The sequence below is a fragment of the Myotis yumanensis genome, unplaced genomic scaffold (genome assembly GCF_028538775.1).
Source record: "Myotis yumanensis isolate MYYU_CA2020_CCGP unplaced genomic scaffold, mMyoYum1.0.hap1 SCAF_3, whole genome shotgun sequence".
NCBI lineage: Eukaryota > Metazoa > Chordata > Mammalia > Chiroptera > Vespertilionidae > Myotis > Myotis yumanensis.
This window is the reverse complement of record NW_027223754.1, coordinates 193,252,578-193,275,484: the sequence shown is the minus strand read 5'-3', so window position 1 is coordinate 193,275,484 and position 22,907 is coordinate 193,252,578. Positions and strand designations below refer to the sequence as shown.

The following is a 22,907-nucleotide window of genomic DNA, read 5'->3' as shown; positions in this document are numbered from 1 at the left end:
CGCCCTTAAAAGGAGAACTTCCGCCCTTAGTGAATTATCCGCCGGGACACAGCGGCCCGATGTCGACACTCGTCCTTTTGCGTAAGTACCCAGGGCTCCCGCAGAGGCGCCCTGAAGCGGCTGGAGCCCGCTTCCGCCCTCACTGAGGCCCGATACGCGACCGACCGTGGCAGTCATGACGTCACCGGAGGTCGCCATTTTGCATCCTCCATCGAACTTTTTTCTCCCTCCACAACGGGAGTGTGCGGTCATGAGGTAAAACAAACAAAAACCACCCACAAAAACCTGTCTCTTGGATGATTTCTCATAAATATCCCTTTTCAGCACCCGGGGGATCATCCATCCCTTTTGCAGAATAGAAATCTGGTGACTAGAGCTGATCCCAGCTGAGTGGGAACTTTCTCTAAGGTTGCTAGTTTCTGAAGGAAGTTGGGGAAGCAAATTGAGTGTTATGAGATTAAAACATCGGCATTTGTGTTCACTCACACGAATACCAACTCCCCAGGATTTTTTTTTTTAACATGGAAAAAGTAGATTGTGTATTCACTTTGCTTATACGTACAAGTAAATCTATAATCCTGACAATAAATCTGTAATTATCGACACTTTTTGTCAGGATTCTTGTCTATTTTACATTCAAATACGTTCTCACATAAAATGACCTTCCCCTCTTGTTTTTGTCTCCCTTTTTATTCGAGTTTATTGATGTAAACTAGCACCAGGATTCTGAAAAGATTGGAACATGGAGCTGTGGCAACTGGGCCGATGAGACGCCAGCCATCACCCTACTCAGCTGCAGTACAATTAAAACTGCTTTTCATCAGCATGGAAAGCGATCGAGTGCAGACGGGCTGGACCACACCAGTGAAACAGAACTCAAAACCCGTAACCTAACAGCGATGTTAGCAAGACAATGTTTTGGACATCATTGTCACTCCTAACTCACACATTCTTGATAATCACCAATGTTACATAATAGGTTTTTAATGAAACAGGTTTCCAACCACATAATTTAGACCAAATATGTGAAGTATTAGGTGAAACCCCATTCTCAACTGAGCACGTGGTAAGACATGGCAATGGAACCTAGACTTCACGCTTAAGTGTCATGCCCCTGGGCAAGTAATCTAAGCTCTGTGCCCATTTCCTTTCTTATAAAATGAGAACAGTACCCACTTCATAGAATTGTTGCTGAGTTGAGCATATCTTTTTTAAAAAAGTAGACTCTGGTTCTAACACCTGTGATGAAGGTAGGGCTATAGAGGTCTTTTCAACTGTTGGTGAGAGCTTGGGGGGGGGGGGGGTAGTTAATACTCAGGAAGCTAACCAATATTGGCATATTTGGTCATGTGGTATTCGTTGTCACACCGCAGATGGAGACTATCTTGGATACCCACACGAGACTGAACCATAAATTAAGTGGGTAACATTTTGAGTATCTCACGCCATTGGGTAATGAGCACCGTTGCCAAGCAGTCCCATAGGATAGCCATGTTATCAGGTGTGGGAAGTTTGTCACTTTCAGTGCTTAAATGTTTTTGGGGGGGTTTTAAAACCTGCACTCAAGGATATTTTTCCATTGATTTTTTTAGAGAGTGGAAGGGATGGGGAGAGCCAGAAACAATGTGAGAGAGACACATCAATTGGTTGCCTACCACACTTGCCCTGACTGGGGATGGAGCCTGCAACTGAGGTATGTGCCCTTTTTTGGAATCGAACCCGCGACCCTTCAGTCCGCAGGCCAACTTTATCCACTGAGCCAAACTGGCTAGGGCTTAAAGGTTTTTTTAATTCTCAGAAAGAAATCTTGGAGATAGTCTAGTCCAATCCCTTCATTTAACAGCTGAAGATGCATCATGGCCAACACTGGTTGATAGAAGAGCCAGGGCTGATGTCCAGGTTTTCTGACCATCAGAAAACTGTCCTGCAATGTTATTCAATCCTGGTTATGGTTCCCACCACTGGAAACCTATGGTTTTAGGTGCCACAGTATAATGAAGATACATGTATATAGATGCATGCCAAACGTAATTAGCACTGAGCCCACTGATGCTCAGGCAGGAGTACAGGTTCTTTCAAGAGGCCATGCTTGCTATTCTTTGATAAGAAGCTTAGTGGTCTTAACACAGCTGAAACCTTGCTGTCACATATTTAGGCAATGCAGTCCCCGTAAGATTTGTATGTAGAAAATCTCATCAACCAAGACTTCACTTCAGATATATCAAAGCTGTTCCCTTCTGTGGCTGGGGATACAGTCTCATCACACAGCATTCGTTTTTCACATATAGAAACTCTAGTATAAACCCTTAGTACTGGCCTCTAACATCTCTCCAAATAGCTTTTCCCATGCTCGCTCACATCAGTTGCTCCACTGCCTCTGATCCTTTTACATGAATTTATTTCTATACAAGGTTCTAAAAACACCCCTTGGTTTGTACATAAGTTTTTTCTTCATTTTAAATTGCTTTATAACAACTGGTTTCCTGTCTTTTTTTTTTTTTTTCATTTTCTCTTTTCTCTGAAATCTGCCATGATTGGAAAAAGAAAAAGACAAAGGAAAATAAAAATGTCATTGGTCAGAAGACAGGGTGGGGGAAAAAGGGACAAAAATAAACAAAAGATCAAATATGAAAATTCTCAGCGATAATGCATTTATAAACACAGAAATGGTTACAACAAAAATGGCCGTGATGAGTGGGTATATATATACTTATATATATATATATATATTTATATATAAATCCGTGTCCAGCAACTGACCGTGGCACCTAGGAAGCTAAGTCCAGTCCTTGTGTTTGCCCTGAACTTTCCCTTCTGTGCAACACTCCTTTGTTTGGGATTTCATAAAGCTCCCACAGCTCCTTAAGTTTGGGGATGGGGAGGCTGAGTATAGGGCCTTGGTTGGCAGAGAAGGGGAGAGGCTCCAAGGAAGACCATATCCCACGTTTCTAAGCCACCCTCGACCATCTGGGGATCACTAGCCCCGTGGGGACCACATCTAGGCTCATGCCCTTTACAAGTAAAGGGAGTCTGACCCCCACCCAGATCTCCTTCCTCCAGCATCAGGTAGGAACTGAAGTGAGACCATGAGGGGAAATGGCTCCCAGGGTCAGGGCACATGAGAAACCTCTGTTCTTACACAGGCAAGATTGGAACAGGAGGCTGGTTGCATTTAGGGCTTTCTTCTCTCTGGTATCTGGGAGGGCCAGCCTCTAGTCTTCTATCAGCCTAAACTTTGAAGATTATGAGGGTAAGGAGAGAGTAAGTGCCCACAATGGAAACGTTTCTATGAGGTCATAGCAAATCCCCCCCTTGAGCACCAACTCCCAATTTTTAAAAGCTATGCTTAGGAGGGAGGCTGCTGGATTACACTACCAGCTCAGTATTCCTTTGCCAATCAGGAGGGCTGATAATCCTTTTGAAGAGGAGTTGAAAATAAGGATGGTATCATGTGAAGGAAGGCTGTGCCTGAGGCCCAAGGAGATGGAGCCAAGGCCTGTCAAGGAAGAAGACGTTTCCCACCAAGAGGAGATAGAGAAAGAAGAGGCCAGAACTTCTTCTCCCTTTTCCCAGTGGGGTGGCAGCATAGGTCTCTATGAGCTGGCCAGGTGCTCCACCTGGATGGTGCTGGTGGTGACAGTGAGGCAGATGTCCTTATGATGCTCCGCCGTCTTATAGGGGGTCAGGTCAAAAGAACACTGGGGTGGAGGGTTGGGGTTGCTGTCCCCCCCACCCCCACCCTGGGGGGCTGCCCCCGGGGATTGGAAGTGTGGTGGCTGTGGTTGCTGCTGCTGCTGCTGCTGTTGCGATGCCTGGGAAGCTTGGGCTTGGGCTTGGGCTTGAGCCTGGGCTTGGGCTTGAGCCTGGGCTTGGGCTTGGGCTTGGGCTTGGGCTTGGGCTTGAGCCTGAGCCTGGGCCTGGGCCTGGGCCTGGGCCTGGGCCACTGCTGCCGCTGCTGCCGCTGCCTGCACTTGTTGCTGGAGATCAGGAGGGTTGTGTTTGCGCATATGTTTCATAAGGTACGTTTCCTGGGAGAGATGGTAAAAAAGAGTTGAGGCGGGGGGAAATAAGGAAAGAGGTTACTTATAACTAGCATCCTGGGCTCTTACTTAACTTTAAATAGAGCAGGACTTACACTCAGATATATTCTGAAGCCATGGGCAAGTTCACCCCACGAGCCACTTTCAGGGCTCACTACTGGCTAAAAAAGGCAGGGGGGTGGGGGGGGGGGGTGGTGTCCTCTAGACCAGCAGTTGCCAACTGGTGGTCCCCGGACCACTGGTGGTCCATGAGGTCCGAAAGGTTGGCGACTGCTGCTTTAGAGTCACCATGGACATTCAATTGGCACAGGAAAAGGCTGTCATTTTTCTCAAAGATCTTTGAATGGAATAACTTTAAAACCCTTTTCTGGAGTCTAATGGAAACATCTAACTGAAATCTTTCTCTTCCCAAATTCTTAAGTTGCTTTACTTTGCCTTATGTTCAAGTAAAATGAAGAATCATTGCTTAATGATCTCTATAGGCTTAAGAAATCAGGCGTCCCCTAAATTCTTCAGCTATGGGTCTGTTTAATTTTTGTTCTGTCTGATTCTGTAAGTTGGAGCTAGGGAAGCTGCAGATTCACTGCAACAGGTTTTTATCCAGAAAGATGAGGTGAAGTGGATTATAGTTTACAGGCCTATGAGAAAGGAAAGAGAAGACACTGAGCACTCACCGACGTATATGCCCGACTACAGATAGTACAGGTGTACACCTTGGCATGCTTCACTGTATGGGTAGATAGGTGCACCTCTAGTGAGGCTGCGTCTGTGTACGCCCGATGACAGTTGTGGCACTTGAAGGGTTTATCTTTGTTGTGCTGCCGTCTGTGGGACTGAGAAAATTGGTAGAAATGATGAGTGTATTGGACTTTTCCCTCTTGTCTCCCAGTTCTCTTTCCTTCTGAAGGCAGTAGGAATTGCTTCAAATGAAACTTCAGGAGCCACAGGCTAAGGGAAGCAGCATACCTCAGGCAGCACAGACCAGGATCCTGAAAGTTAGAATGATGACTATGCCTGGTCCCACTAGTCCAGTGGTTCTCAAAGTGAGGTATGGGGTTTATTAGGGAATACCAAGACCTTTTTAGGGGGTCTATCTATAAGGTCAAAACTATTTTCAAAATAATAATAATAATTTTGGCCTTTTCATTCTCTCATGACTGTATGAGATTAAATGATGCATAATATTGCAATAGATTGAATACAGCAGACACGAGAATCTAGCCATCTTCTGGTAAGCCATACATTAAAGAAATGTGAAAAAAATGTAAAACAGTATCATTCTTCTCACTAAATTTTTTTGGGGGGTGTGTGTTTGGAAATGTTATTTGTGTTTTGCAATGGGTTTGCTATTTTTTAAATGAATTACTAAATATCTTCTCCAGTTTTTCAGTTTCACAATATCTACGTAGATAGATATTACCCACATCAACAAAAGCTCTTTGGGTTCCCCAATAATTACTACAAGTGTGAAGGGGCCCTGAAAACATTTGAGAACTGCTATATTAGTCAAATGGCACTTCCACCCCACGTCTTAAAGTCAAGGCCTCATGTGGAAGGAGGAAAGTTTACCTGCAGATTGGAGAGCTGTGTGAAGGCTTTCTCACAGCCTGGGTGGACACATTTGTATGGTCTATCCCCGGTGTGGATTCTGCATGGGATGAGAAAACAAGAAAGGGGAAGGATGTCAGCAAGGCCACTTGGGGACTGGCTCCTTAACAAGCCTCCTCAAGGGAGTAGTATGAGATGGATCTCCAGGATGCCTCAGCTGCTCTCTGACACGCTGTAGTGCCTGATTTCTGCTCACTGCCTGCATCACTCAGCTCAAGATGGGCTCCACCTCAGTGGATAGAGCATCGGCCTGCGGACTCAAGGGTCCCAGGTTCGATTCCAGTCAAGGGCATGTACCTTGGTTGCAGGCACATCCCCAGTGGGGAGTGTGCAGGAGGCAGCTGATCGGTGTTTCTCTCTCATCGATGTTTCTAACTCTCTATCCCTCTCCCTTCCTCTCTGTAAAAAATCAGTAAAAAAAAAAAAAAAAAAGATAGGCTCCTCTCTGCAGGGAGAGGAGGGATGGGTGACACGGCAGCCTAGGGACAGGCAGCTCACAATCTGGTGTAGAAGGAAGCTCCTACAGTAACTCTCTGATGAATGCTTAGAAACATAAGGTCAACACAATGGTAGGGGAAAAAGAAACACGTAACACTTTTTCCTTGGCCCCCACTATCCAACTAGAAACTCTCTCTTCAACCTCAAGCACCACTCCCAGAGAAAGTTCTAGTGTCAAAGAAAAATACAGAGTTATGATAATTGTGGAAAGTATGAGTGATATGAATACTTGTACAAACTCCTTCAGGCTTTTCCCAGTACAGCCCCCTAATGGCAAGAAATGTCTAGTTTAGTATCAATTTGACCTCTTTCCCAATCTCTACAGGGTCCTCCACTAAAATGAGCCAAGGACTTGAAGGTGCATTAACATCTGCTCCTCATTAGGGACTTCAGAACCATCTTTGTGACCAGGTGGTTTTCTGGACCTCTGGTATAAACTCTTCAAAATATCACAGGATGTGTCTCCTTCTGAGGAAAGCCCGACTCCTCTTCACAAGCACGATGTCTGACCACTCTCAGATCACCACATCCAGAAGCAGCCAGGTGTCTATTAAGAGTCTCGATTCCACTTCGACGTGAGATACATTAAAGAACACCAATTCTAGTTGGCAGGGTCACTTCCTCCTAGTCACTCCAGATTCATGGGACAAACAGTAGGCATCCTTATGAAGTATGAGCTTTTTCATTGTTTGCTGGCTCTTTAAGATTTAAGACATGTTTGGTTTTGTTCTCTACTCCGGGCATGCCTTGGAGCTTGCTGGTTGCTTTGTCACCAGGCTGGTACGCAGCTAAAGTCTGTATCTCCCATTCATAAGCAGTGCTCTAAGGACTAGAGGTAACATCTTCAAATTCCCCAGCTTTGGCATCAAGGAGAAAACCTTGCAAGATGTGTGCATGGGTATTTTCAAGGAAGGAAATGAGGAAAATAAAGTTGTCTCTGCTCCAGATCAATCTCTTCCTCCCATGCATCCGGGAATATCAGTCACTGCATCTCCCCAATGTAGCTTTTGCCTCAGAAAGGCTCTCTCTGAGCATCCACTTGTTTCTCCATGTTGCTGCTTGTTCTTCTTCCCAGATGCCAGTCATGTTCTCCTCCAGCCAGGTCTCTCCTCCAGCCAGGTTTCTCCCCCGCCCCCCGCATGCGGGTTGTTGTGTGTGTCCGGGGCGGGGGTGGGGAGGGCATGCCAGCAGGGCGGGGGCAGTAGCCCGCCACTCTCCCTTACCGTGTGTGCTGCTGGAGGTGGGAGAGCTGGCGGAAGGCCTTCTGACAGTAGGAACAGTTGTAGGGCTTGGCCCCCGAGTGGATACGGAGGTGCTGAGCCAGGTAGGAGGTGTTGGCGAAGCTCTTGGAGCAGTGCGGGCACTTGTGGGGCTTGATGGTCTCCGTGTGCATCTTAGAGTGGATCCTGCCGGAGAGGAGAGGAAGGAAGGGGGGAGGAGGAAGCAGTTCGACACCACGGGCTCAGCTCTCTGCTGGGTGAAATGATGTTGCTTGAGGGATGAGAACACCCCCTCCTCCCTCCTCCCAAACACACTCCGGCCTGTAGAGGCTAATGACGAGGACACCAAAATCTAGGTTGTTGCTGATCTTACGTCGGTAGCTAGAATGGCAGTGAGATGATGAAGAGCTGCAACCCCTGGCTCCTGTTAACCTTAAAGATTTCAGTTTCGTCAACCCTCCGTTTGGTTCTAAGGTTACACACTCACCACAGATACCCTGCTTCCAAACTGTAATTTGAACAAAGACCAATACCGCCTGTTCCCCATGGACCTGAGGTTGAATGCACACCTTGGCTCTGAACTGAAGCATATAGTAAATGCAGGGCCTGCTCTGCAGAAGATTTCCAAACACAGACACAGAGAGAAACCACAAAAATTGATCCAGACTTTGGGATTGAAGACCACAATTTTCCAGGCCCCCCACGCCAAACTCCTAAGACACAGTTTAATTTTCACAAACAGTAATGGGAGAGAATTGAGGCTCCCAAAGGGCAAAATTGAAAAGGAAAAAAGGAAACCTATGGAGAGAACAATAGGCGCAGGCAACATTGTTTCAGGGTGGGGCGGTTCAAGGCCAGGTAGTGGGGTAAAATCAAGAGCAGCCTTACCGGGTGTGCTGCTGGAGGTGAGATAGCTGGCGGAAGGATTTCTCACAGAAGTTACAACTGTAGGGCTTAGCCCCTGAGTGGATACGGATGTGCTGGGCCAGGTAGGAGCTGTTGGCGAAGGTCTTGGAACAATGTGGGCACTTGTGGGGCTTGGTCTCGGTGTGTGACTTGGAGTGGATCTGCATCTCCGACTTTGAGTAGAATGTCAGTGAGCACATCCGGCACCTGGGCCAAGTGAGGGCAGCCGTTAGAACCTTTCCCACCAAGAGGGCATTGCTGAACCCTCCCCTCCACTTCCAAAGAAGCCAACCTTTCTGATCTCTCTCTTATTCCAACTACCTTGTAAGATCCATGAGAGGAGGAGCTCTGTTTTATTTATTTTTATAGTTGAAGCTTCTAACACAGCCCAGTACAATATACTCAATACATATTTGCTGAATAATTGGATTCCCAAGTGTGTACAAAAACAAGAATTCAACCAAGGAAGACAGGAAAATCTTATTATGGGCTTTGGCTGATGTAAATTTCACTGGGCTAGGATCGTCAGCTAACTTCTGTTTTCCTTCTGCCTATAATTTTAATTTCAAAATTTTAAAAGAACTCTTTCCTTTAATTTCCCATGTAAAAAGTACATCCATCAGGTATTCCTCAAGCTTCTGAAATGATGAGGACAAACTGACTAGATGACCCAGTCCCATCTTCTTCAGATAATTGCCTTCTCTCAGATTTTCTCCTATTTCCTTTTTGCCAGGACTTTTAGAGGGATGGGGCTGGGGGAAGTATCAGAATTTCAGTACTTGGAGGGGCCTTTCCAACCCATGTTTATCTGGCCTCCATCCTGTATCTGATGCTCTACCAGCCAATCACCCCCACCCCCTAGAAAACCACTTTTGCAATGAGCCATGGTATCTGTTAGGAGTGGGTTGTGTCCCTCAAATATATAGGAGAAAAAGATTTGCAAAACACCAAGCTTCCATGCTAAACCTTTCCTCTTTCCTCACACATGAAGCCAACATTAGCACTTTGGGTTGACATTAATAGAATCTGAATACACTTTTATTCATCCCCTGAGCTGGTAATCTTCCTGCTCTGACACTGTCCAACAATACCAAGTAAGAAACCACAACTATTCAAACTTTATTGGGTAAAAGCTATTTATATGTGAGCTAGAACCCTAACATTCCTAAACAAGTCACCAGTATACAATGTGGACTGGTAGAAAGGGCAACAGCCTAGAAGCCAGGTAACTGGGACAAATCCCTCTTCCTTGGGTCCTCCCAATTTATCACGGTAAGAAGGGCTTAGGATGGTGTGAGGGATGATTTCTACTTTTTCCTGATTCTAGGAGAATCTCTGGAGAATAAGTGAGATCAAGGCTTCAAAGAACTCTGAGCTCCTCAGAGAAAAAGATATCACTGTTAGCAGGGTATTGTCTGGGATGCCCAACCATTGTAGAGATGGGGAGGTTCTGCTTATAGGAAGCACAGTCTAATGGACACAGCCAATGGAAGACAGCCAACAGGAAATCTGGACACCTAGGCTCTCTACTCAGGGTTCAGTTATGGGATTGCTCATCAATACAGACCTTACTTTTCTGATCTGTAAATAGAGAGATAAATTAAATATCTGCCCCTACAAGAGCCAGCAAACAGGATAGTCAAAAGTAAGCCAGTGTTCTCTAAAAATAAAACTGCATTGCGCTGTCTGGTATGGATTGGTTAGTTGGGTGTCATCCTGTGCACCAAAAGGTTGCCGGTTGGATTCCCAGTCAGGGCACAAGCCCGGGTTCGGGCTCCATCCCCAGCAGGGGGCGTGCAGAAGGTAGCCGATTGATGTTTCACTCTTATATCATCAATGTTTCTCTCCTCCTCCCTTCCTCATTAAAAATCAATAAAAATATCTTTTAAAATAATAAAGCTGCATTAATGTTAACAGCACCAGTGTGATGGTTGCATTCATGCTACTATAGTTTCACTAAGACTGAGGTTAGAAACTGGTCACATTGCCACTTGGGAGGGGAACTGTACTAAAGTTATAAAATAATTTCCCTTGGTTGCTAAAACTTCTTATAAATGGAACAACACATTCATTTTAACTCATTTAGCTAGTATATATGAGTGCTGTTTACTTCCTTAATATGAAACTAATTATAAAAGAAGAAATAACCTTCATCAAAGTTTTCAACTAGACAAGAATCCACAAAACTTAAATTAATCGATAATGGACTGGCAACATAACTAGCAGTCTCAAAAGGTACTAGGTATGCCGAAACCGGTTTGGCTCAGTGGATAGAGCGTCAGCCTGCGGACTCAAGGGTCCCAGGTTCGATTCCGGTCAAGGGCATGTACCTGGGTTGCGGGCACATCCCCAGTGGGGGATGTGCAGGAGGCAGCTGGTCGATGTTTCTCTCTCATCGATGTTTCTAACTCTCTATCTCTCTCCCTTCCTCTCTGTAAAAAATCAATAAAATATATTTAAAAAAAAAAAAAAAAAAAAAAAAAAAAAAAAAGGTACTAGGTATAATAATGATGATGATAATAATAGTTTGCCATTTGTTGTTGTGCCTGATATTGCCAGGGAACTTTGTTTCCACCCCTCACAACAAGCTAGCAAGTATTATCTCTGTTTTATAGAAAAGAACACAAAGGTTCAGAAAGGTTAAGTAATGTGCCAAAGGACAGTTATTTACTATAAAGCTATGATTTCAGCCTAATTTAAAGATTCCTCACACTAGAGGTACTTAAGGAAAGGTTGGACAGTCACCTTCCAGGAATGTTTAGAGAACTAAATCTTAGGGACGAGACAGCTTAGGTAACCATTAAAGTATTTCCAACTCTGAAATCTTATGAAGCCAAGTAAGAGTACAAGTCCTTTAATGCAAAGTGTCAGGTAGTCGAAAAGAAATCTGATTTAGGAGAGTTGTGGCAGTGGGCACCATTCATATTCAACAAGAGAAAGGTGCCCCTTTGGAGGCATGAAATGCAATGGCCTTGCTTACAATAACTATTCTGAATTATCATTCCATTTTTTCCCCTAATATGCTCAAAAACAGTTTCATATACTCTGATTTTCCCTTAAAACAGTTCCACAAGACAGATGAGGGCCATGATTGACCTTCCATTTTACAGATAGGAACTCCTTAGTCAGAAATAAGTTTACTTGTCCAGAGCAACAGAACCCAATTCCCCCAATACAGTCAAATGCCACTTGCCACGGGAATGGATGTGATTGACCCATATATGCATTGAAAGAGGGATTCTTTGTGATTACAATGATTCCACCATTGGAACTTCAGAGTTCTGAGTTTCTGAAGAAATCCTGTCCACCTAGAATATAATTAGTCGCCCTTAAATTTCAGAGTTCTCTTTCGTCACCTAGGCATAGGGCCAGCAAGAATTCCAAAAACATGGAGGGTGCAGAAAATCCCACCAGGGCTTCCTTCCAATTGTGTATTCACATTTCTTTCCATATAAACAATTTGGGAAGTCCAGAGATAGCTTTAATGTGGGTCCAAAAAACTAACAAACAAGAAAACCTTAGCAGAATCAGAGGACCCTGATCCATGTGTAGGGTTCCATAGGGTGCCAGAGAACACGCCCTCCCCCCACTACTTCTAACACAGCAAATTTTGTATAGGTGAACGTCCATGTCACAATGACCTCACTTTAAGCAAATACATAAAAATCCAGATTTCTACAAAATGTATTTAAGAGGGATTTTCATTTTATGAAATGATATATAAAATAATGCCTTTAAATTAATCAAACTTATCAGGTACCTTTATAATATGATATGATGTAAACATTTTCCAGGAACACTTTTATTGTATAAAGTGGGATATACCTGTAATAATAAAGCTGCAATGAACTTTCAGATTATAAACTGATTTCTGTAGTGCTCTACACTTTCTGCATAGCAACACTCCCCTCATTTTCACTTACAAAGAGGGATTTAAATTCTCTGTAGTCGTAGCTGCTCTCTACAAAAGTGTACAACACAATAATAAATGCTAACTACTTTTATCTCTTTTGAAGTTCCCAACATTTCAAATCTTATCTGATATATACTCCCAACAAATGGGAGGCAAAAACAGAATTCTCCCCATTTTATAGATGAGGAAACTGAGGCCCAGAGAGGGGAAAAGGACTTGCCCAGGGTCACACAGCAAGTTCGTGGTGGAGCCGGGAACTGAATCCATTAGCCCAAGGCTCTGTCCATTTCCTGTGCCGCAGTTCCCTTCGCTCCTAAAATGGGAACAACATTGCCCATCTCGGTACACTAAGGACAGACCCAGTCTCCCAGCCATGCATCTCTGCCCCTGTCTGCGTCAAAGCTGTGGCAGTGGTTATCCTACTCTATACACTGGGACCAAACTCCCCAAACCCACTAGGGCCCTTGATAGGTCTGAAGGGAATTAAAAGATTTCCAATGTTCAAAGGGCAGGGAAGTTTACTTATGTAATTATTTTTGTACGGTATCACATGCAAATATAATGCTTTTTGGCCATGGACAACTTAAAGGCAGTAAAGAATCAAAATGACTTCCATGAATCAGAGAGTAAGCAGTCATTTTATAAGCATAAGTAGGGGAAGGGAGGCATCTTATTCCTCCCACCATTTTATATAGACCCTCCCATTATCCCAACCATGCAGGGTCAGGCTGGCTCAATGCCCAAATATGACTCAAGAACCAGTGGATGGCATACTGGTAAGGGGCTTACCAGAAAGGTTTCTTGGAAAAATGGGAATGGAAAATGGAGAAAGCAAAAAGGAGCTGGAGATAGAATCTCAAACCCAGTCTAAAGCCTCAATACAAAAACCTCCATTATGGCACTCAAAAATAACTCAATGCTGATGACCCCAAAGGGTCTCCATCCTGGGGGAAAAGGCACCAGAGAAGTGCTAGAAGCTCTACCTTCCTGCCCCGTGGCAAAATGCCTGACATGCATGTGGATCTGAGGTGGAAAGCTGGCAGAGCATACAGCCTGATTAGGGGCAAGACACAGATAGGGTAGGGAAGCTGAGACAGGGATCCTCACACCCCATCCTGCCCCAGGATGACTCATACCTATAGGTCTTGCCGTCTTTCTGATGGTCATCATCATCCTCAGGGGAGAGGACATAAGGGTCGTTCATCTCCGGCAACCCTGATTCCAACATCCGCTTCTTCTTTCGGCCCCGGTGGGGCTTTGGAGCCACACTGCCACCTCCACCACCACCTCCGCCTCCTTCCTCTGTTAGGGTTGATGATACCTTCTTGGAGAGGTCAGGGACCACCTGCAGGGCTTGTGAGCCAGGGGGAAGAGCTGAGACAATCATGGGAGCCGAAATGGGGAAGGTCTGAGCTGATGAGGCTGTGGTCACAAGGGAGCCTGAGGGGGACGTGATTACCAAACCAGGACCTAGGATTGGGAGAAAAAGGAGATGGTGTCATGTTGTCCAGTTCTGATCCTAATCCTATTTCATTTCCCCAGATCATTGTCTAACTAAACCCTTACCACCTCCCCAGCCCAGAGTATATAGGAAACCCCAAACCCTGTAGAAAAATAATGGTCTCCTAACCCCTGTCCCCACCCCAACCCCAGTAACAGTGAGATTTACCCCTTGATTGACTCCCTTCTCTTCTCCACCTCTGAGAACAGGAGACTCCTTGATTCAGAGAAGGAAAGAATGTCACCTCCTCAAAGGCAGGGACCGCATCTTCTACTTCTTTGTATCCCCCACAATGCCTAGAGCATTGCTAGGCACACAGTAGGCTCTTAATAAAAATTTGATTGAGTAATCAAACACATTTCCCACTCCCCATGTTGTTGGAGCCCTCCAGCCTGGGGTACTGATCATGGAAGATCAACACCTCAGATTGGAGAAGAGCAGAGTTGCTCACCAGCACTCATTAATCCTGTAGACGGCACAGGGACCACCGTGATATTCTGGGTAACGGATGCCTGGCTATGTGGGGTCAGCTGGTCTGACTTGGACTCTGTGTCCATACTGATGCCTGAGGGCAGGGACACTGAGGCAGGCACTGTCAACAAGGTGGGGTAGTGGGGTGGAGCCAGCCCACAGCCCTTCTCTGGCAACAGTTGATCCTTCATCTTGTTGATGAACATCGTGTTCTCAATCTGAAAGAAATGGAAGGGGAAGAACACAAACTGGTCACTAGATGGGAAGGGGTAGGGAAATGAGCAAAAAAAGGTGAAGAGCACTAGGAAGTACAAACTGCCAGTAATAAAAATAGCTACAGGAATATAAAGTACAGCATAGGGAATATAGTCAATAGGATAAAATAATTTATGAATGGTGCCAGATGAGTACTAAACTTATGGGGAGTAGGGGGTCACTTTGTAAATTATATACATGTCTAATCACAATGATGTACACCTGAAACTAATATATGTCAACTATTATAAATAAATAAATAAATAAATAAATAAATAAATAAATGGGAGGGGCGGGGAGGGAAGCGGCCTCTTAAGGAAGAGTCTGATTATGTCTGCTCCCCAAGCACTTAGCATTGTCTGACCTCCTTGGATATCAAGGAATGATAGTTAATATCTTTGTGTTTCCAGAGAGAAGCCAAACAGGAACACTATACAATTCTCAGTGATGGGGACCTGATGAAAAAGCGGGTGGTTTGTCTTGCTTCAGTCTCCACCTGCTTCAGTCTCTGAGGAGCAAGCAGAACTTACTACTCAGAGTTGAGTTGAAAAAAGGACACCATGGGGGAGGGGCAAAAAAGCGAACTCCACCTACCTGTCCTGAGACTGTGGGGATAGAAGGCCAGAAGTATGGGTTAGAATTGAAGTGAGATTCTTCCATTCTACCTGAAGAAAGAGAGACCACATCACACTCAGGAATAAATCTGAAGCTTAGCAATGGAGAAGTGGAGATGAGGAGTTCTTGATTTCTCCTCTGACAACATGGCTGGGAATTAGTGGTCAAGACCTTAGGATCTAGCATATTATATTAGTCCCATTAGTCAGAACCACTCAGCACTATATTCCTATCCAACAGAGGCTATCCTAGATAAGATGCTGGTGAAAGAACTTATACATATTCAGTTACCCACAGAATGTTTCCCATATCCCAAGAAATAGAATTGGTATTACTTTCCTTGAATGAATGAAAGAAAGAGAGAGAGAGAGTAGAAAAGAAGAGAAAAGAAGAGAAAAGAAGAGAAAGAAAGAAAGAAAGAAAGAAAGAAAGAAAGAAAGAAAGAAAGAAAGAAAGAAACTGAAGTCATGAGAGGGGAAGGGATGTGCCCAAAGTCCCACAAAGTAAACTACTGACTAGCTTCAAACAGCAGGATACCTATCACTGTTCTTCTTTTCCTTTATTCCTTAAATTCTCCTTCCTTGAAATAAAAAATTTCAGAGTTTCAAGCGACACATCTATAGTTCCATGCAGCTTGAAAAGGTTCTAGGCCAGAACACAAAATGCCCAAGGGAATTAAAGAATGAAATTGGCAGGAATCAAAATTAAGGTATTTTTTGTGTACCATATGATACCTGGGCACCACACTGCACTGATCCCAAGGTCTAAGAACATCCATGGTGCTACACTGGACACCACACATGTGGGGCTGAGCAGTGAGAACCCTAGGAGTTACCAGTTTAAAAAGGGTTCTAGCACCAGCAGTAGCAGCAGCAGCCCAATTTCCACTTAAACAGATTCAGAATAGGGACAACAGTTGGCCAGAACACATATACAAAGCTCCTGCTCTGTAGTTCTCAAACTCTAGGTTTCTAAGAGATTGAACTTCAGAACTTGAGTTCTTCTCTGTAGATGATAATTAAGTTTAAAACTCTGGGAGTGAAGAATAATCAAGAAAATAAATCCCTCAGAATCACATTGCAAGTCACCAATGAGTACAGAACTGAGGCATCGCACCACTCACTCATTTTTACATTCTGACCACTTCTAGAAAGGCTTAATGACAGTATGTTGGTCAAGAGTAGCTTCCCAAAATTCTGGATCAGGAAAGATCCAGCCCAGGAGAAAGCAGGTGAAGAGGGAGAGTGAGACTGGTAGAATGTGGAAACAAGTAACATCAGGAAATAAACATGATCACTCTGAGCCAAGAGCAGCCAAGCTTCAGGTGGGAAAGGACCTGTGACCTACAACTACAGGTCCTGCAGAGGAAATGCTGGCAGCAGATACCAAAGATACTAAAACCTGGAGGGTAGACTGCGCACAGAAACTTGGTTTCAAGTAGTGACTAAGGAAACTAGGAAAGATCTTCAACAAAAGAAGTGAGATATAAAGGATCTCTCTCTAAAAGTAACCCTGTTCCTTATCTTTCTCCAGAAGTCTCATCACATTTTTTGCTCTACTAAACAGCACCCTCAATTTTCATAAGTCCTATAAAGGGAAGAAGAATTGAATTTCAGCCTACTTTTTCCTAAATAGTAGCAAGGGAGAGAGGCAATGCACCAAATCTGTGACGACAGCTTCACACAAATAAAGCTCAATATTAAATGACTGAGGACTGATTGCAGGTAAATCCCGCTCCTTGAGTTATAAAATACAATAAAGTCAGACAGTCTCCGAAACAGGTGCTGAGCCTTTCCTCCCAGTATTAGGGGCCTCAGGTCCTCCTCAGGCAAGATAAATCAAGAAACAATCAAATTACAGTTTAGGGCAGTGATGGCAAACCTATGACACACGTGTCAGAGGTGACACGCGAACTCATTTTTTGGTTGATTTTTCTTTGTTAAATGGCATTTAAGTATATAAAATAAATATCAAAAATATACATCTTTGTTTTACTATGGTTGCAAATATCAAAAAACTTCTATATGTGACACGGCACCAGAGTTAAGTTAGGGTTTTTCAAAATGCTGACACACCGAGCTCAAGAGGTTCGCCATCACTGGTTTAGGGGGATCCAGTCTTGCCAACCTTCTCAGGAGGCAGGGATCACATCTTGGACCTCCCCAGAGTCTCTAACACAGGACTCATCCCCCAGGAAGAAACTCCATATTTAATCAACTGAATGACAGTGGGCTCCAGACATTCAGATTCTGAAAACATTGCAAGGGGTTCAAATCTTAACTCACAACCCCACTTTGTCTAATATTCCAGCTGAGAGAAATGAAACAGCGAGTGGTAATGTATAAAAGAAATGTAGTAGAGAATTAGGCTGGAGAGTAAAAGAAAGGAGGGTCTAATATATAATATCCCTCTAAAGAGTCAAGGAAGTAAACACATTATGGACATGAAAATTTAGGAAGGAGGAACTGAGAGCCTGAAAATATGAATGTCCTCAGAAAGGATGCCTGTGACAAGGCCTCTCCTTCCCCCAAAAGAATGTATCTATTCATATTGTCTTACAAGTGACTCAGGTGAAGCAGTTTCTGAGGGAACTAGGGGGCATACAAAGTGATATGGTGAACAATATTACCACCACCATCACCACTGACATCTATTAAGTGTTTAGTGTGTTCAAGATACTGTTCTAAGCACTTCACAACTTCACATCATTTAACAATTCTATAAGTAGGGTACTGTAATCCCATTTTTCAAACAAGGAAACTGGAGGCTAACAATAAATAACAGAGCAAGTTAGGGAAAGGAGCTCAAAACCATACAACTGAAGTACATACTCTGACATTGTGATTTGATTCACGAAATAAAATTTAGAATACTGGCAGGAATGGACTATGCATTTTTCAGGTAGTTCTCATTAATGTTTTAAAAAATGAAGTTCTGATGATAGCAATTAAAGATGATAGTCTCTGTCCACATCCTGTGAAAACTTATTTAGCCACAATAACTGATTTTAGAATCATGGAGTCTGAGTAAAAAGGCCAGGCTGTCCAGAGGGGCCCCTCCACTTCCATGGATACCCAATCTATCACTCTGCTTTGGTTCCTAAGAGAACAAAGCTGAAGATCAGAACCACAGCTGGTCCTAGAACAAAATGATAAATGTGCTCTGTGGACTTCTGATAAAAATGTCAGGCCAAAATGTGGGTTCATGGAGAGTACTGCTAGGCCAACTAGAAGCAATATTTGCCTGCATAATGACACCTGATAAATGCTATAATGCTGTTCTGAAAAGGCTAACTTAAAACTCTGTATCCCTGAAATAAGATCAAATGGAGAATCAAGAAGGCTCATGCCAGAAATACATAAAAATGGTGCCCCCAGGGTTGTATAACAGGGTACCCCTGGGACAAGATCACTCAAATACCTGTTTACTTTACCACTTATCCTCTTAACTCTTTCTGGCATGAAACTCTTAGCAAACTATCCTGACATCCAAGCAGGCATGCATTAACAGTCTGAAACCTTAAGAAAGCCAATGATATTATGAGGAAATCTCATCTCTACAGAGCACCAGTTTTGATGACTGTGCCATTATACTAAAACAGCACTGGTTTACCCTAGACCAGTGGTCGGCAAACTCATTAGTCAACAGAGCCAAATATCAACAGTACTTCTTCAAAATAAACTCGCCCAGGCCGAAAACCGACTTCAGCGCATGGGCCACGAGGTTTCAATCGCACTGTACGCCCACCCGCACGTGGTATTTTGTGGAAGAGCCACACTCAAGGAGCCAAAGAGCCGCATGTGGCTCACGAGCCGTAGTTTGCCGACCACGGCCCTAGACTGAGAAAACTTCTAGTAGAGTCCCAAAGAGCAGGAAAGAAGGAAAAACACAGTAAGTGGGGAGAAGTATATTGGCAGATTGAAAATCTGGGTTCTCCCCTGGCCGGCTTTGCTCAGTGGATAGAGCATCAGCCTACAGACTGAGGGGTCCCAGGTTCGATTCCGGCCAAGGGCACATGCCTAGGTTGCAGGCTCAATCCCCAGTGGGGGGTGTGCAGGAGGCAGCCGATCAATGATTCTCTCTCATCATTGATACCTCTATCTCTCTCTCTCCTTCTCCCTTCCTCTCTGAAATCAATAAAGAGATATATTTTTAAAAAGAAAAAAGAAAATCTGGGTTCTAATTTCAACTTTACCACTGCACTGTTAATAAGAGGGGAGGTTTACTATAATTAAGTTGGACAGGACTTTTCTTTCAAGAGGTTCAAGGATCTACATATTTATTTCTTTTTCAATCTCAAAAGAAATCTTGGAAGCACTGAGGAGATGAAGAAAAAGACAGTATTACATAGCATCCATGAAACACATAGTAGAACTCTTACACCAGAGCTCTATCCATCTGTCCATCCTTCCACAGTGCTATCAGCCATCCAGGAATAAAGATGTCACTGCCCGCAGCATGTGGTTTTTGTATACATGATGAAGACCACCACCTCTTTCCCGGTACACACTATTTTTTGCTGTTTTTCAAATACAGCATGATTTTCTTTTCTCAGATAAATAATATTCTCTTAACACAACCAACCTTTAGAAAAATCATGAAACACACCAACCACCTAGGAATCAAGACTTCTGGAATGTAATTTTACGATTATCAGTGGATGACTGAACTTATAACTCTACTAAGGTTTTATTTGGGTTAAGGATGGAACAGAATAAACCCCTTTAAAAAAATTCACAAGGCATATAATTATGGAATGAAGGCAGAACAGGAAAAAAAAATGCTCAAAGTACTCCTGAAAGGAACAAAGAGAAATATTTCCATGTGATGAGAACTATTAGGAACAATTAGTGAAAATTATATGAAGACCACATAATTACAAAGGAACTACCCCAAAGTATCGGTTCTATAGCCTCCAGCTCAGTAATCACCAACTAGAAGCACAAGAAATAGAGATGCAGCCGAAACCGGTTTGGCTCGGTGGATAGAGCGTCGGCCTGCGGACTGAAGGGTCCCAGGTTCGATTCCGGTCAAGGGCATGTACCTGGGTTGCGGGCACATCCCCGATGTGCGGGAGGCAGCTGATCGATGTTTCTCTCTCATCGATGTTTCTAACTCTCTATCCCTCTCCCTTCCTCTCTGTAAAAAATCAATAAAATATATTTAAAAAAAAAAAAAAAAAAAAAAAAAAAAAAAAAAAAGAAATAGAGATGCAAAGAACAATCAATTCAAATTCAACTACAGAAAGAACTTGACTCACAGATCTCAAACATTCTATTGAGCAAAACTGTTCCAAAATGCACAACTGCAGAAAGGATGCAATATTAGTTAAGGGCCTGAAGTGAAGAAACAGAGAACCATTTTTAACTCAGTAAGCAGACAAAGTCTTTTTCTCAGGTCCTAAGGACATTCAAGGACTGTCCCAAAAGAATTTGAGGCCTTCCTACTACCTGTAAACTCTCCCAAGTACAAAATAACTCTGAACAGGCTTATCCCAATTCTATTGGAAAAGACCATCACACCACATCTATTTGGAACCAACAGGAATATGGGCCATCACATCTACCCCGGCACTGCTGGACCATCATTCCCATGGGACCAGGATACCTGTGGCAAGAACAATTCAGTAGTTCCCCTTGCCCTGCCCATTCCGCTATAAATAATGGATGCAGGCAATGTGAGGCAGGGGGGAAAAGGCTGGGGTTCAGGGAATATGCACCTAATATTTAATCATGAACCTGGCTCAGAAACCTATGGGGAACACATTTTATAAACCAGCCTGGAATTGATTCTTAGGAGACACATCCCTAGGATTATAAACTCTGAACTCAAAACTCTTTTGAATCAATACATTGTCATTTTCAAGCTACCTAAAACTCAATCACCATCAAATCTTGTATTTTGAATTCTTCATAGTTTTATCCACTTCAAGCTACCTATGAACCAATTTTTTCATGAAAACGTCACCCTGTCATATCAAATTCAAATAACTGCCATAGATTCAATCACTCAACAGATCCACTCCAAACACTAAGCTGTAATATTAAGGATATGACCCCACTCTAAACTCAACTCTGCTGGTTCCAAGTGTCGGAAAGCAATTCCATAAGCTATGCCACAAGGACTATACTAGCAACAAGGGCCCATTTGTCCCCAAAGTAGAAATAAGTTTCTCCTTTGGACACAATGCAGCGCTACTCCACAATTTCACGTGCACATTTCATAATTCATTCCTGATGAGTATTGGTGGGAAGAGAAGGTGATGGGGACGGAGACTTTTTACACAAAAACTTCCTGTGTACCCCCAAGAGATAATAGAAAAAGGCTGATTTTTCTCCCACAGCAAACACCAGTATTACAATTGCTATTACTTAAAGAATTCTGTCCTACTGTCTCCCCAAAAAACCTATTTTATTATGACCCCTTCTCCACCCCAAACCAGAAAAACCATTAACCCAAAATTGTCTTACCCTCTCTCTCTCTTCCTCCTGTTGTTTTATTCTTTCTCCTTTCCAGGGCTCCTGAACTTTCTGTAAACAAATTGTCTGGGTTACACGGGCCAGTTAAGGGTGCAGACACCAGAGAACTGTGGAGGAATTCTTTGACTGTCAGCAGTCAGTCGGAAAAGCAGGTGGACCCCCAGCCAACCATCCAAAGGTGCAAAGATATAATAACAGGAGTGCAGTGCCACCCCTTTGTAGATACAAGGGAAATAAATCTAACTCCCAGAAACTAAGATGATCTCTATCACCAGTGTTTGGGTTCCACTCCTGAAGAAGACACTGATTCTTCTTCGATCCTCAGGGCCACAGGGAACCAGGGGCCAGAGAACAGCAGAGTTGGAAGAGAAAGGTCCCTACCCCTAAGGACTGGCTCGGAGGGGAAACTGGGGACTAGGGGGTGCACAAGCCCTTGTGTCAGGCACGGTGCCAGTTCAGGCCCAGCCACTTCCTCTGGTCTCCCCCCTCCACTTCTCTGAGGACTTCGCCCCTGCCTACCGAAGGCCTTGCGCCAAGAAGTACCTCCCTCGGGCTGCACAGTGGTCTATCTATTGGAGACCCCAGCTGTCCCCCCAAAACCTTTGCTCCCTTGAAACAGCCCCTGGCAGCTTTCCCCTGAGGTCTCCGCCCACCCCTTCATCAAAGACCCTTCTCTGGGACGTCCCTCCTTCTCCTCCAGGGAGCTGAACTCTGCCACCCACCAGCCAGACACCCGCCCCCTAAGCCCCCCCATGCCTCCCCATCGCCCGCTCCTCCACAACCACTTCCGGTTCCGGGACAGACACACGTACAGTCACACCGTGAAGCCCCCCCTTCCACGCCCCCCCCCCAGCGAGAAGGGGAGGGGGAGGAGCAGAGAGCTTGGCGCGCGCCGGCTGCAGCGGCGCGAGACTCACCCAGCGGCGACGGCAGCGGCGGCGCCAGAGCGCGGGAGGGGCGGCGTCGGCTGGGAGAGGAGGGAGCCGATTGGGGTGGGAGGACCGGAGGGGGCGAGGGGAGGGGGAACGCGCGTGGTGGAGCGCGCGGGCACGCACTTTAGGCGCGAGACAGACCCACACACTCCCACACACGGAATGCGCGCGAGACACCCGCAGGGCGGGGGCTCCAGGCAGTGGGTGGCCCCCTTTCTACCGCCCTCCCTCCCCCTAACACTCACCCGGAAGTGGTGCTGCTGCTAGTGCTCCTGAGAACCCCAATTCCTCCACGCCCCCTCCCTCCCACCCTCCCTCCCCCCCACACGGTCCGAGTTGAGCCGCCACGGAGAGAAGGCGGGAGCGCCGGAAACGAAAAAGGGGGGAGGGAGGGAAATAGCAATGTAGGGGGGGCGGCAATTGGGAAGAGGGGGGAAATGCAAAGGTCGAGTCACTTCCGGAAGCGGTA

The 22,907-nt window shown here is 44.7% G+C and overlaps 1 protein-coding gene across 11 annotated transcripts; it reads right to left on the bottom strand.

Annotated features, from left to right (window-relative positions):
- Positions 1 to 2,630: 2,630 nt before the first annotated feature.
- Positions 2,631 to 22,883, bottom strand: ZNF384 (zinc finger protein 384). 11 transcript variants are annotated; one of them, XM_070410791.1, is made up of 13 exons: positions 22,684 to 22,879; positions 22,424 to 22,473; positions 21,498 to 21,557; positions 15,007 to 15,077; positions 14,138 to 14,375; positions 13,855 to 13,902; positions 13,322 to 13,655; positions 12,406 to 12,498; positions 8,255 to 8,479; positions 7,370 to 7,552; positions 5,610 to 5,688; positions 4,715 to 4,873; positions 2,631 to 4,028 (listed from the first exon to the last, which is right to left on the bottom strand). In XM_070410791.1, the coding sequence occupies exons 4-13, from the start codon at positions 15,070 to 15,072 to the stop codon at positions 3,594 to 3,596; spliced, it is 1,860 nt and encodes a 619-aa protein (XP_070266892.1). In that variant the 5' UTR covers positions 15,073 to 15,077; positions 21,498 to 21,557; positions 22,424 to 22,473; positions 22,684 to 22,879; the 3' UTR covers positions 2,631 to 3,593. The 11 variants fall into 11 exon arrangements, with proteins under 11 accessions (XP_070266892.1, XP_070266890.1, XP_070266881.1 ...); XM_070410789.1 differs by lacking the exon at positions 21,498 to 21,557 and having other exon boundaries at positions 22,684 to 22,883; XM_070410780.1 differs by lacking the exon at positions 22,424 to 22,473 and having other exon boundaries at positions 22,684 to 22,883.
- Positions 22,884 to 22,907: the final 24 nt, after the last annotated feature.